This window comes from Amblyomma mixtum, chromosome 6, assembly GCF_055824585.1.
Source record: "Amblyomma mixtum isolate Tamu chromosome 6, ASM5582458v1, whole genome shotgun sequence".
Taxonomy (NCBI): domain Eukaryota; kingdom Metazoa; phylum Arthropoda; class Arachnida; order Ixodida; family Ixodidae; genus Amblyomma; species Amblyomma mixtum.
This window is the reverse complement of record NC_143017.1, coordinates 147,251,169-147,266,009: the sequence shown is the minus strand read 5'-3', so window position 1 is coordinate 147,266,009 and position 14,841 is coordinate 147,251,169. Positions and strand designations below refer to the sequence as shown.

Sequence of the window (14,841 nt, the reverse complement as noted above, 5' to 3'; positions counted from 1 at the left end):
GTCATCATCAGTGGCACTTCCACTGAAGAGCATGCAGTGCGCCTAGAGCTCGTTCTCGAAAGGCTAGCAAACGCTAATTTGTGCATAAGCAAATCGAAGTGCTGTTTTGCGGTGCCAGAGGTGCAATTTCTGGGACACCGAATTGATGCGGAAGGCATTCACCCTACCGAGGACAAAGTGCGAGCGATCACAGAAGCACGAGCTCCAACAAACAAGCAGGAGCTACAGGCTTTTCTCGGACTCTTGACGTTCTACGACCGGTTCTTGGAACAAAGAGCTACCGTGGCCAACGACTTATACCAACTCCTTCGGAAAGATGTGACATGGACATGGTCGCCACGCCATCAGCAGTCATTCGATGCCCTAAAAGACCTGATTCGAAGATGTACAGTCCTCCGCTACTACGACGAAAGGAAGCCTCTGCTTTTGGCTTGCGACGCATCACCGTACGGAGTCGGCGCGGTTCTATCGCAAACTGACGAGCAAGGAAGGGAAGCTCCCATCGCCTTCGCCTCACGTACGTTGTCGCAAGCAGAACGCAACTACGCGCAACTTGACAAAGAAGGGCTAGCCATCGTCTACGCGGCGACACATTTTCACCAGTACATTGCCGGCCGGAAGGTGACCTTTATAACCGATCACCGACCGCTATTGGGCATTCTGGGACCACAAAGGCCTATGCCACCAACTTTGTCTCCGCGAATGACACGTTGGTGCATCAAACTCTCAGCGTACGACTACGCTCTGGTCTACCGCAATGGGAGTAAACATCAAAACGCCGATGCGCTAAGCCGTCTGCCACTAGACGCAACTGTTGACGAACCATTTCCACCAGGAGACGTTCTGATGTTCGAAGCACTGCCAGAACCTCCGCTTACAGCAGGCACAGTTGCAGCATCTACGCAGAAGTGCGCAGCTCTCAGGCTAGTTTACACAGCTGTTCAACAAGGCAACGTGCATAAACTCAAAGGGGACAACTTCGACGCTTACCGCAGGCGAGCTACAGAGTTGAGCACCCATCGCGGCTGCATCATATTTGGGTCCCGAGTTGTGATGCCGAGAGAACTACGCGCACAAGCTATGTCTCTCATCCACGCCGGACATCGGGGCATCGTTGCAATGAAAAAGTGTGCCAGAAGCTACATGTGGTGGCCTGGCATTGACAACGACATCGAAACAGTGGTGCGAGAATGCAAGCCTTGCCAGAGCAGCCGGAGCGCCCCGCCGAAAGCTCCTGTCCCAGAATGGGAAAAGCCAGACACACCATGGCACACACTGCACATTGATTTTGCAGGACCAATTGAGGGCTGCACTTTCCTTGTGGTCGTAGATGCCTACACAAAGTGGCTTGAGATAAGGCAAATGGGACAGACGACTTCGGCAGCAGTCATTGACAACCTCCGATCACTATTTGCAACGTTCGGCCTGCCGCGCAAGGTATTGTCGGACAACGGAACACCGTTTGTGTCTGCGGAGATCCTCAAGTTTTATCGCGACAACGGGATCTCATCAGTTACATCGGCCCCCTACCACCCAGCGACAAACGGACAAGCCGAGCGCTACGTAGCCGAGCTAAAACGCGCCCTTGAAAGAGATCAGACAGGCTCGCTGCAGCGCCGCCTTGCGCGCTTTCTCTTCAAGCAGCACACGACGGTTCAGAGCACAACAGGCGAGACCCCCTCGAAAATGATGTTTGAGCGTGAAATGCGAACCCAGCTCACAGCCATCCTCCCCGAGCCAAAGGCAGAGACGTTCCGGGAAGAAAAAGCAATTCCGCGCTGCGGCACGCTTAATGAGGGGCAGCGCGTCCTCGCCCGACAGTTTCTGAAAAAGCCACGCTGGGAGGAAGCTACAATTGTCAGACGCATAGGCCTGCGCTCTTGGCTCGTCAACATACATGGCACAGTAGCACGCCGACATCTCAACCAGCTGCGTAGATTTACGACGCCGTCTGAGAGCTGTCCGCCAGCGGAGAGAACACGTGCACCATCTTCCCACATAGCCTGGCACCTCTTCCCGGAAGAAGAGACTTCGCCCAGGACAGACCTAGGAGACACAGCGAACAACAGCCAGCCTACAAGTGTTTCTCCCCCGAGCGCACAAAGCCAGCGCGCCTCCACGCGTGAGCGCCGACCCCCTGCACGATACCAGGCAACTTTCTAAGGGGGAAGGAAGTGTTGTGTCCCCTTATTGCTTTTGTGTGTGTGCGCCCCCGCATCCTCCTCCTAACGACCACTCGCATCCTCCTCCTAACGACCACTCGCATCCTCCTCCTAACGACCACTCGCATCCTCCTCCTAACGACCACTTGCCCCTCGTCGCACGCTGTCGCCAGATGCCCCCCCATGGTGCGCCCCCGCATCCTCCTCCTGTTTTGGGAAGCCACTCCCTCCCGTGGACGCTTCTCCGCTCCCTCCTTTCTTCGGGCGGCCAGTTCGGCTCCTGCCTCGGTCGACGCTGGTCGCACCCTCATCGGCTTTAAATAAACGAAGTCTTAAAGTACCGTGTGCGTCTTTCGCTGCATTCAACACAGCGACCGGACACGACAAAAAGTTAGCGCAAAACACAAGACGATCACAAGAAAGGTGGAAAGGACAACGCGCTACTGACAACTGATTCTTTATTGAAAGAAACACGTAATATATAGGCACACCATCACACCACCTATCAGCTGAACGCCAGAATGATGTAAAGGGTCATAAAAGCGATAAAAGACACAAAGACTTAAAACACTACGTAGCTAAAAACGATAAAAGCGGTGGAAGAACATTAAAAAGCATGACACGTGGTGTACAGGGCTAAAGAAACATGACTTATTGGAATCCAACAGGATGATAACAAAGCGATATTGCATAAAAACCTAACAAATGCAATAAAAAACACGTGGAGCAAGAAAACCCTGATAAAAAGGCCTGTGCACTGAACACTTCAGATTACATTGGAGAGAAAAAAACACCTGTACACGTGCTCGTACTCAAGAAAACCTTTCTAAAAAGCCTTCTTCAGTTTTTGGTAGAGAGAGGGTGTGGTAGATGGTCCTTGGCGATCACAAAATGAACAAGGGAGGGGAAAGTTTTGTGCAAGATAGATGCATCGCTAACATTAGACATTAGACCCGGTCAAAATATCACGGCACATTTCCGTTCCTAGCGAACGAAATCTTATTTTTGTTAAATGTCACTTACAATAGCCATGTTCGATTCTACCGTTCAACTATTCCACTGAATGATGGTACGAGCAATGAATTAGTTGGCATCAGACCATGAGTGGCACTTTGCGCGTTTAACGTCGGAAGAATGATCCCGTCGTGGAAAGATGACAAGAGATGACTGAGGAACAACGTCGCGAGGGATGGTTGATGATAAAGCTTGTGGAAAAACGTTGGGTGAGGATATTTGCGGTTACGTAAATATGTCGTCAGTTCGTTTTTTTTTTAATGCTGATATGCTTGTGATCAGAGAACGGCATTAATATTCAAGCAATGAACGGTAATGTAGCAGCTATCATTATGGAGTCCGCAGTAAAAGTAGGCGGTAGGAGAGTTCGACAGGATACCGGCAAACTATCTCAAGAGATGAAAAATCTGTTTAAGAAACGCCAAACCATGGGAGTCTGTAACTCGATAGACAGAATCTTGCTCTAAAGAACGGAGGTAGCCTAAACCGGTCAAGAGGAAACTAGGTTTACGCAAAATAAGATGTATGCGTTCAGAGCCAACAAGAACAACGCCATTAGGAATATTAATAAGATGGATAAAGTAACAGAAGTGTTCAACACAAGTGTATACAGTAACCATTATAGTACAGAAGCTAATGGGAGGGAAAATAGTTCACAGGAATTGAAAATTCCGCCAATGAAGCAATAGGAAGTAAAGAAAGCCTTAGGAACAATGCGAAACGGGAAAACAGCTGGTTAGTATCAGGTAACAGCAGATCTGTTGAAGGATGGTGGGCAGATTGTGCCAGAAAAACGCAATGCCTTGTGACCTCGAGCCTACCTCGGTTTTCGAGGGACACTAGCATCATTTTAATCTGTAACAAATAGAATGTCCAAGACTTTAAAAATTGCATACTGTTCAGCTTACTGTCCGTTGCGTGCGAGGTATTTACAAAGTTAATCGCTAATGCAGTCAGGGCAACCTTAGACTTAAATCGACCAAATGATCAGGTCAGTTTTTTTAGAAAGTAATCTACAATAGCCCATATTCACACTATCGATCAGGTGAAAGAAAAATCCGGAGAATATAAGCAACCTCTGTGTATAGCCTTCATAGAGTACGAGAAAGCATATGACGCCGTCGAAACTTCAGCAGTCATGCAGGTATTGCGGAATCATAGTGCAGATGACACTCAGGCATAAATACTGCCGGATATCTGAAACGACTGCACAGCCACCGTAGTTCTCCATAAAGTAAGCAATAAAATTCCAATAAGGAAGGGATTCGGGCAGGGATACACGATGCCTCCATTCACTGCCTGTTTAGAGGAGACACTCGCAGCCCTTGATTGCAAACAGTTAGGACTAAGAGTTAATGAAGAATACCGTAGTAATCTGCGATTCGCTGGTGGAACTACCTTGCCAAGCCACTCAGGGTACGGACTGAAAAGCATTATTAGTGACTTAGACAGGAAAAGCAGAATAGTGGGCATAAAAATAATATGCAGCAAACTAAAGCATCGTTCAACAGTCTGGAAAGGGAGCAGCAGTTTACGATCGGTAGCGAGGCGCTGGAAGTTGTAAGGGATCACGTCTACATGGGGAAGGCACTGACCGCAAATCCTGACCACGACAGTCAAATAAATAGGAGAATAAGAAAATAAGAACGGAACAAAGCGCATTTTGCCGGTACTCTCAAATCATACACGGCAGTTTACTAATATCCCTCGAGAGAAAAGTAAAAAGCACCTGTATCTTACCGGTACTCACCGATGGGGCAGAAACCTGTAGGCTAACGGAAAGGGTTCAACTTAAATTGAAGACAACGCAGCGAGCTATGGAAAAGAAAATGATAGATGTACGTTAAGAGAAAGGAAGGGAGCAGTAGGTCAGGGAACAAACGCGAGGTAATGACATCCTAGTCAAAATCAAGAGGAAGAAATGTGCTTTAGTGGGGTGTGTAATGCAAAGGAAAGATAACTGATGGTAGTTAAGGTTAACGGACTTAATTCCAAGAGAAAATAAGCGTAGCAATGGGCGTCAGAAAGTTCGATGGGAGAATGACTTTATGAACATTGAGGGGATAAGGTGGCCACAGCAGGCGCAAGATAAGTGTAAATATAGGGCTATGCGAGAGGTTTTTGTCCTGCAGGGGGCGTAGTCAGTGTTATGAGGATGAAGACACCTGTGAAAAGCGAGTAGTCTGAAAAGATAAATCGAACAGCATGGTTATCAAAGGATTCGATGTTAGTGATCACGTAAGTTTGAACAGAGTTCTCTTTGGCGCCGGCGTATTCGATTTTAGGGTGGATTAGAGTCAACGTAAAGCACGGACGTAAAGAATGAGATTATATACAGGGTCTGTTCTGAAAGTAGTAGGACTGATTTTTTCCTGGGCGAACGGGCTGACGAGAGGTGATCTGCGCGTGCAGGATCGTTGAAGGGGGATATTGGGAATGCTGGGGAAAATCGGCAGTCGGCTCTCGGCCGTTGAAGAGAGGAGGTCGCTTGTACTGTGAACCCCTGTCGAAACGTCTCGTCACGCAGAATCATCGAGCGTTTACTGGATCAGGGATACGCGATCAAATTTTGAGTAAATCTTGGTAAAATGGGCAAAGAGACTCACAACATGATTAAGGAGGCCTACGGTGAGGCTTCTATGGGTAGATCAGATGTTTTTTGAGTGGCAAAAGCTATTCCGAGAAGTTAACGAAAGAGTGGAGGAAGACGACCACTCCAGACGCCCTTCGACCAGCAAGACCAACGAAAATGTGTAGCGAGTGAAACATTTACTTAACAGTGTTCGTAGAATGAGTATCAGAATGATTGCTGATGACTTGAGCATTCCTCAAACCCAAGGTTTTGAGATCCTGTCAGAAAACTTATCCATGAGGAAAGCATGCGCGAAGTTGGTGCGGGGAGTGTTGTCAGAGGAAGAAAATGCCAACCGGTGGATCTTCTTCATCATGTGAATGAGGACCCCAATTTTTCGCCCAGCACAAGGCGGCAACGCTGCCTCAGACCCCCTACAGTCTCGACTTGGCCCCGCCAGAGTTTTTTCTATTCCCCAGAATAAAATCGACGCTCAAGCGGAAACAACACGGATCGGTAGAGGTGGTTCAACAGGCCGTGACGAGGGAGTTAAACAGCAATCCGGTCCAGGCGTTCCTGGAGTCGTACGAAAACAGTGAAACTCATTGGCAGCAGCGTGTTGGTGCGGTAGGGTACTACCTTGAAAAATTTTAATCGTTTGTACTATTCTCTTGAATAAATTTTGTTTAAGAAAATGAGTCCTACTACTTTCAGAACAGACCATGTATGTTGACCAACCACAGTGCGATGCCAGCTCACAGTATTTTCGCTAAGTCACCCTGTCACCTCAGCAAACAGATGTTGACCGTTATGACGCGCGAACAGTGCTCCCAGAAGGGCCTTAACTGTGGGACATTCACGCGCGACCGGGCCTCCACGAGGCAGCGTAAAAAGTCCAGTGCCGGTGCCGCTATCATTCCCTACGGGCCACGGCAGCGGAGAAGGTCCGAAAGTTCTTTTCAGCGACCTGGATTGCGCGGCTACAACGTCTCCTTGAGCTGACACTGTCGTTTCGAAGAAACGAAACGGCTGGCAGAAGGTGGGCGCGATATAATGTATGCCTCTCTCTTGGCGAGGAGGCTCAAGGAGCGTCAAGACGCGTCTGCTTTTTTTAATGTTGTCGTTTTAGATAATTTGTTGTTCCTTCATCCCGCTGTCTCACGTTCCTTCGGTCTTTGTGCGGAGCGTCGGCGCCGGTGGTGACTCATGGTCATACTCTCGCCGCGCGTGTCTGGCCTTCGTTCCTTTGGGCGAGTGTTGTCCGTGACCTCGTCTCTCTCAAGGTTAACGTGAGTCCGTGCTGGGCTTCGAGACTTAGGCACGCGCGTTTTCACGGCACGCAGGTGTGCGCCGGGGGCCCTTTGCTCATCAGATTAATCCGCGAGAAAGTAGATAGTATAATAGAGCGGCTTGGGAAACACACGCTACGGTAGAGCGCAGTGTGCTCCTGAACGCCAGGCGTCGTATAGAGGGCCGGTCGGAACGGCCTACAGGAAAGTTTTTTTCAATGCCAAGCATTTTGTACCAGTAAGTATGCAGCATTCTGCGCTACCCTTAGTCGGGTAGCGCAGCGCATACGTCTGTGTACGCACACGCACACGCATACGCGTGTGTGTGTGGTTCCAAATGCGCTACCCGACACACACACACACACACACACACACACACACACACACACACACACACACACACACACACACACACACACACACACACACACACACACACACACACACACACACACACGCACGCACGCACGCGCACGCACGCGCACGCACGCACGCACGCGCACACACGCACACACACACGCAACCACACACGCAACCGCACACGCAACCACACACACAACCACACACACACACACGCACACACACACACACACACACACACACACACGCAATCTCACACGCAACCACACACACAACTACACACACACACGCGCGCACACACTCACACACACACACACACGCGCGCACACACTCACACACACACACACACACAACGATTAAGTGAGATTCTTTTCACAAGCATTTTTCAGCACATCAATCTAAGCGGTAGGTAGGGGGAACGCTTTTACCCGGAAATCCAGCGGGCATCCAGCGGCACTGGGAATCGACCCCCACACGCTTCGCGCGCGAGTGGATGTTCAAGGCACTAGACAGACCGTAATCATGCCAAACGCTATCATAGGCAGCGCACAGCCTAATTTCTGAATGTGCCTTGCATACACCGATAATGCAAAGATTAAACCAGTTAGAGTTGCCCTCCTGAAAAACAAAAACTTGTTTTTCTGAATGGCAATAATATAGGTAATTAATGGGACACCAAGGACCACTCTACCAAACTTTTGATCCCAGTAAAAACGATAGTTTGGCTCTTTCTGGCCATGTTGGCGTTTGCCTACCAGCTGAAGAGAATGAATTTAAAAATTTTCCCGCCGCTCCAAAGAAACTCAGAAGCTCTGGGATTCTGGCTACTTGGTACTTATCTAATGTCCTGAGAGGCCAGCTTGCAAACGGGGATACGATTTGGTGGGATGAACAAACACTCTGGATGAAGTGCTTCTATCAACTGTTTATGATGTGACGTCGAAATTTGCATTTGTCTCATGCTCTATTCTAAAGAGAAACAGTTGACAGAAGTCCTTCGTCTAGCGTGTTTGTGTGTCCCTCCCACCTGGTCCAGTCCCCGTTTGCAGCTAGCACTTTTCGAACATCAGATAAGGTGGAGATGTAGGCTGCCCTCTGTCATACGCGCGAAAAAAAGAAATCAGTTCGGACGCACTGAAGTTCGCTTGCAAAATGGCCGGTGAAGACGACACCTGAGTTTCAAGAACTGGCCTTTTTTTTTAGCATGTGAAAGCTATGCTGTCAGTGAAACAATCTCGATGCCATGAAAGTGCGGTAACCTATCGACGCAGGTCAACTTCAGTTTGTGCTAAGTTTCTTACGAAAGGCATGACGCGATCAAAAAGTTCGCCAGCCGCTATTCGTTATTGTCTGGGGCATTGCCACGCCCCTATCATCGCCAGGAGTAACCAATCGGAGCAAAGTATGAAGAAAACAAAATCGAATCCACTGAAAAGAATGTCTATGTTGTACTGGCTGAGCAGTGCTAACAATCGCCTGATCCATGCTAGCACAACTACGAGTGTCTTCACTCAACGGTCACGAGCACCAGGAAGGCAAGCGTAGAAATCAAACAGGCTGGTGCAGAGCTTAAGACTGACCGACTGGCCGCGGGATATAAATAAATTTTAGTGCGCTAACACGGGATGTATAAATAAAAAAAAAACTCATGACTCGTAATGTGTAAGCCTCAGGTGAGCTCGGTGGAGCATCCCGCCAGCTGCAGCCAATAGATAGAGGGCGTCACGCCAACAACGCACTCGCTGCTGCAGAGTGGAGAGAGGGTCTGAAGCTAGAGAGGGAGAGAACCGGTTGAGTGCACATGCACATGCCAGCTCTAAAGAAAAGGCGAATTATGAAGTAGCCTGAGGAACTTGCAGGGCAGCAAACCATAAATCGTGGATGAAGCCGGTCCTTCGACATACTCCGAATCCGAACGAACGACGTGCCCAGCGAGCTGAACAGCAACGCAAAAAAAAAAAGAGCGCCAATGTGAGTCAACCAATCCAGTGGATACAGCGAGGCGTCAAGCCGAAGGAGAACGGCGAAGGCAATATAACCTTGCTGAACGGAATGGGGAAAGAGATGAAGAACGAGAAGCATGATTGCGTGCGCAAGGAGACGCTAGAAAAAAGAGGTGAAGGAAGAAGTAGCCGTAGGACCGTACAGTTGAGTCGAGTACAAGTGACTGCAGAGACCGCCGAACAGGGGAAGGACGACTCGAATCGCCTCGAGGAGCTCGGGCGGCTTATCTGAAGAGGAAAACGCAGGGACTACTGCAAGAACATTTCGGTGCAACTCGAATTTTCAAGCTCAAAATGCTAAAGAACAACCAGCTAAGCTAAACAAGGGCAATCGAGCTACACCAATTATGTCGCAATTAGCTTAACCGAGTAAATCGCTCGTCATTTTTTTTTCTGTCGCAAGAATTGAAAAAGTATTATGTAGACTTGTGTCCTCTAGAAAAAACTAAAAACTTACCGCGGTGGTACAGAAAAGGTCATTTGGCTGTCGTTAGAACCAGAATGGGCGTGGCTATAGGTCACACTTTCTTTTAGACACGACTCGGACCATACAATAAAACGTGCTTACATTTTCGCAACAGTCGCTAAAATTGTCGGTTCGGCCGCACATGATCGCGATGCTCCGCAAACTACCTAGGCGCAAGAGAAAATTATAGAGGCCTATAAACTATAGATTCCGGATTGGGTCTCACGTTGTGCCAATGATGAAAGGTCTTCAGTATTCTTTTTCCACAGTCTCTGCCTCAGGAAAAGCGCTGCTGCAAAGAGAAGTATGATTGGTCTGAACCGATTGAGACGAGGTCGACCTTTGATGCTAACGGAAAGCCACCATGCGTGCGGCTAGTATGACGAAACTTCAGTTAGATCTAAATGCAGATTACCGCCTTAATAAAAAGAAGCTCTAAAACACATCGACTTCTACGTGAAAGAAACTTTGATTTCACTCCATCAAATTCAACAGTGCATGCCGAGGAATCATGTTTACAGAAGAGCAGCTCACAACCAAGCACAGCAGCTTATCTAAGCACGGCATTTCCTCGCAGCGACAAGGGCTACAAGGGCGAGGTGCAGATCAACGGCTTCGTGCGCGACCAGGCGCTGTTCAACAAGCAGAGCTGCTACGTCATGCAGGAAGATCGGCTGCTGCCTGCACTCACCGTCCACGAGGCCATCTCCATGAGCGTCGAGCTGCGCATGCCAAACATGGAGCCACAGGACAAAGCAAAAAAGGTGAGCAAAAAAAACTTTTATTTTGTATTTGTTTCGGCAAGAACAACTGCAAAACAAAGCAGGTTACAATAGTAAGTGTTGTACCAAGACTGCCGACGCTTTATGCACGCCTTATGCATAAAGATTTATGCATAAAACATGCTTTATGCACGCCTGACAAGTCCTTGCCCCCTAATGACAGGCATTGCACTCCTTTTTTTTTGTGCCAGTATATTTGACCGCTAAGTACCATAGTCACAATGCGCATCGCTCCAAGCGTGCTAAAATGTAAATTGTCCGGGAATGTCATCGTACCACCAGAAGATAAGTGTTATATTTATTAAAAACAAACAAACTTTCTTAAAAATAGAAACATCGGTAGGGCAGCAAGTTATTGTAGCGTAACAAGGTGCAATAGAGAAGCATGGAAGGAGACAGAAATATAGCTAATTAAAATAATAACTGGAAGCACTGAATTCGCCTATGCCTGAATTTCTACTTTGCTAGCATTAAATTTGAATAACGTCAGTAAACACAACGTGCCTCGATACCAGCAGAGCTTCTTTGTTTCATCTGAACTATTTTTGCCCACAAAAAACAATTTCGAGCCGCTGCGATAGAATTGTAAAGAAAAACAGTTTTTACTCTGTAGTCGTAGGTGTCAGGAATAGAGGTCTCATTTGAATTAAAACTTTAGAAAGTTTTTATCTATACACCAGGGAGTCTCTGCAATTTGTACCACTAAATATAGCGCCTCTCGGGACAATGATTGAATGCACTGAGAAGTAAGGCGGTAGCACTGCTTATCGAGGCGCCGTTTTTGAACCTTGGCATACAGTAGCACTGAAGCCGTAATGATATTTCTGCTGCAATAGTACAACAACAATGTAGCAAAACAGCTAAACGGACGAGTTGGTAGTACAAATTGAAAGGCAAACAGCGCAAGTGCGAAGACTACAGCAGAAGAAATGCAGGACGAGCGCTTCTCGTCTTGTGTTTACTGCGGTGTACTGCGGTAGGCGTAAACATAAGAGGGCTCAAATGACTGCTTCAGAAGCAAGCTGAACAGATTACTTACTATTCCAGTTCCTGATTGGAGATTATTTATGAACCGTCTTCAAAACCTCGAAGGTTAGAAAGTGTTTGAATTCTGTGTTCCGAGATGCACAGTTTTCGGAAACGAGTCTGTATTCGACGTCCTTCGCATCGGAATGCATTCCGGTGCCTCTTGTTTTCATAACTTGGACGACGTCTAGTAACTGAGATTCTTTTCCAGTTTTTACAGCACATTAAGCCGACTCCTGCGGCACTGACCTTTGCCGTATGGAAAATCACTCGTCGAACTGTCATTGTAATGCATTGTGCACAAGAACATCATAGTAGTAAACTGTGCACACAGTATGGTGACTTACAATTTCAATTCTGAGGCTGCTACCAGAAATTCTTCTAATTTTTATGGCGCCTAGCAGTGTCCTCTGCTCGACCGTAACGTTCCACTGATTTGATGCTCGCAGAGGATAGATACGGCTTTTCGCAAGCTTCCCCACATTCCAGGTGGAACAGTCGATTCAAGAATGGGGCCTTGAAGTGTGTCGGCACACTCGCACCGAGAACCTGTCGGGTGGCCAGCGGAAGCGGCTAGCCATCGCCCAGGAGCTCGTAAACAACCCGCCTGTGCTGTTTCTCGACGAGCCGACCAGGTAGGTACTCAAAGTATGGCACCGGTCTCCAGGTACAGATGAGGTCGAGGACAAAATTAATATCAGCGCTGGAAAGAATAGGCAATAGTACCAATGAAGAAAACTAATATTACGAAAACAAATGAATACGAGAGGATGAAACTGTGCTTATGAACTTAATTTTGTTAAAAAATATAAATAAAAATATATGTTGCACTGGCTTTCCTTCAATCCTGGAAAAGAAGGACCATGGAGAGAATGAAGTCAGTAGGCTTTTTCTGGAGCATCTGTGCTTTGCCTTGTTTGTAGATTAGGTGCCTCAGTACGCTCAGGGCCCGTGCGAAAATTGCAATCCAGAGTTTAACATTGGTTACTCTGTTTCCCTGCTATCTAACATGAATGCCATGTTTTGAAATACGCAGTGGCCTGGACAATGTGTCCAGCTTAATGTGCATACAGATCCTCAAGCGACTGGCGTCTATGGGGCACACGGTCATCTGCTCCATACACGCGCCCAGCGCAAAGATCTTCTCCCACTTCCACATGGTGAGATGATATAGTGATGCGCTTGTCCACTATTTTGCGTTCTCTCCTTCTCTGTTCATAGGGGCAATTTCGCGCATCATACTTGAATACTCTAAATGTCACTTGAGAGGTGCTTCATTACACAGCCGAATTTACGAGTAAGAAATGGCAGTACTGCGTTATGATACTCGGGAATACCGAAAATTATTTTGCTGCTTGCAGCATGAATGCCGCAAAATTTAGTTGTCATGTTATAGGCAACCAAGCCATGTACGGGATGCCAAGGTCTCCCGCTTCGGCATAGTGAGATGATACAGGAATGTGTTCGTTATGTCCCACAGTAGTCTTTTGAACTTATTGAGGTACTTGTGACAATTTAACAAATTAAAGATTGTTTATCTAGGTACTTATCCTTTAGGAGGTCCGCCTTCATTTACAGTGTAGCAATTGTATGTTATATTCTTGTGGTTATAATGCGTTCTGTATGACATATCAAGGCTGTCATGCGATTTAATCGCCCTGTCCTCACTATATTTGGCTCTCTTGCAACTTTGGTACTGTGCTATGAATTTTAAACTCTGTCGCACCGCCGGCACTTCGAGACCAAATCGAATTTTAATGTACTAAGAAAATATGCAATGAAATTCAATATCTCGTGAATTTACAAACACTGAGTTTCTGGCTGATTCAGGAAGTGTCATCTCTGGGAAAAAAAGAAAAACTTATGTTTTCATACTTATGACATGCAGGAACAGTTGTCATATATCTCATATCTTGCTTAGAAAGCAATACGAAACGTGTCATCCAGCAGGATTTCGAATGTGTACTGATTTTTGCGACAAACCGCTATGCTTGTTGTTCATTGTTCACAGCTTTACATGGTCTCCAACGGGCGCTGCATTTACAACGGCGAAGTCAACAACCTCCTAGCATTCCTTTCGAGGCACCAACTGCATTGCCCACAGTTCCACAATCCCGCCGACTACAGTGAGTCACCAGGTTTATTATGTTGCATCTGTTTATCTTCCCGTGTGCTGGGTCAGGGTAGACGAACGTTTTTTACTGCGTAAGAAATATGAGTGCCATGGGGGGAAAGGTGTCGGCATGTGTCTCTGCGTGGCTGCCGAGTGACGCCTCCAATCCGGATGCATCCAGCATTCAAGGCGCATTAATATGGAAAACAAATGTGCGCTTAATGTACGATGACAGAGGGAGAACAAATCACGACACACAAGGCGCAATGTTCTGGCATGTATGTTCTAATTCTGTCTCCGTCTGTTAAGCACACAGTCGTTTTTCAAAGATCATGAAACAACTAGCTCGTCAAAAAGTGTTACTCTGGCACATTACCTATGGTCACGGGGGAAGGAAGGCAAGGAGAGGGTGGCAGCGTTTTTTTGCTTATTATGCGTGAGTCATGTAAAATGTCCATTTTATCTGTGGAAGAGAAAATACAATTTAAGATGCATAAATTTTGTAGTGCGCTACCGAAACTACCGAAAAAACTATTGGCTCTCGGTGGTTCGTAACGCTCAGTAATATTTTTCCGTCGCATGCATTATGGAACCAGTACGTGTGCGTGCGTTTTTTCTATGCTTATTTTGTATGCGATTTTTGTGGCATTTTTTTGTAAGTACTCTGTCAGCTGCCACTTTTTTCGAGATGTAAGCCACATGGTCTGGTTTGGAACCTTCCTTTTTGACACGTGTATGCGGGTAACGTATAGGACTGAGAAATTGCACGCGCAATTTCCTGCCCAAAAGGGTTCCATTGCCGCCCCTCAGTTTCTCGGTGAGTTTCGTGCTGTTGTAGGCAATGTGCTTCATTTTATTCCATGGCGTCTAGAGTATACTCACCCGATTTCACGTTGATCACGGCGCAGTTTGTGAAGTAGCATCTGGAGACTACGGCGACTGCTGCGAGGGGCTGAGCCGTGAGTTCGAGCTACCCGAGCCCGACAGCAGCACTACCGTCCAAGGTGTGCACACCAAGTACGGTGGAATGATCATGAGCAGCGAGGTGGGTAGT

At 47.3% G+C, this 14,841-nt stretch overlaps 1 protein-coding gene across 1 annotated transcript in view; it reads left to right on the top strand.

Moving 5' to 3' along the window:
- The window catches only part of LOC149340704 (ATP-binding cassette sub-family G member 4-like), a 34,564-nt gene that overhangs the window by 15,206 nt on the left and 4,517 nt on the right, over positions 1-14,841 (top strand). The window contains exons 4-8 of the mRNA XM_089549535.1: positions 10,444-10,630; positions 12,164-12,309; positions 12,711-12,834; positions 13,686-13,800; positions 14,696-14,832. Of these exons, the coding sequence (XP_089405661.1) occupies positions 10,444-10,630; positions 12,164-12,309; positions 12,711-12,834; positions 13,686-13,800; positions 14,696-14,832 (709 nt within the window). The remainder of the gene's footprint in view (positions 1-10,443; positions 10,631-12,163; positions 12,310-12,710; positions 12,835-13,685; positions 13,801-14,695; positions 14,833-14,841) is intronic.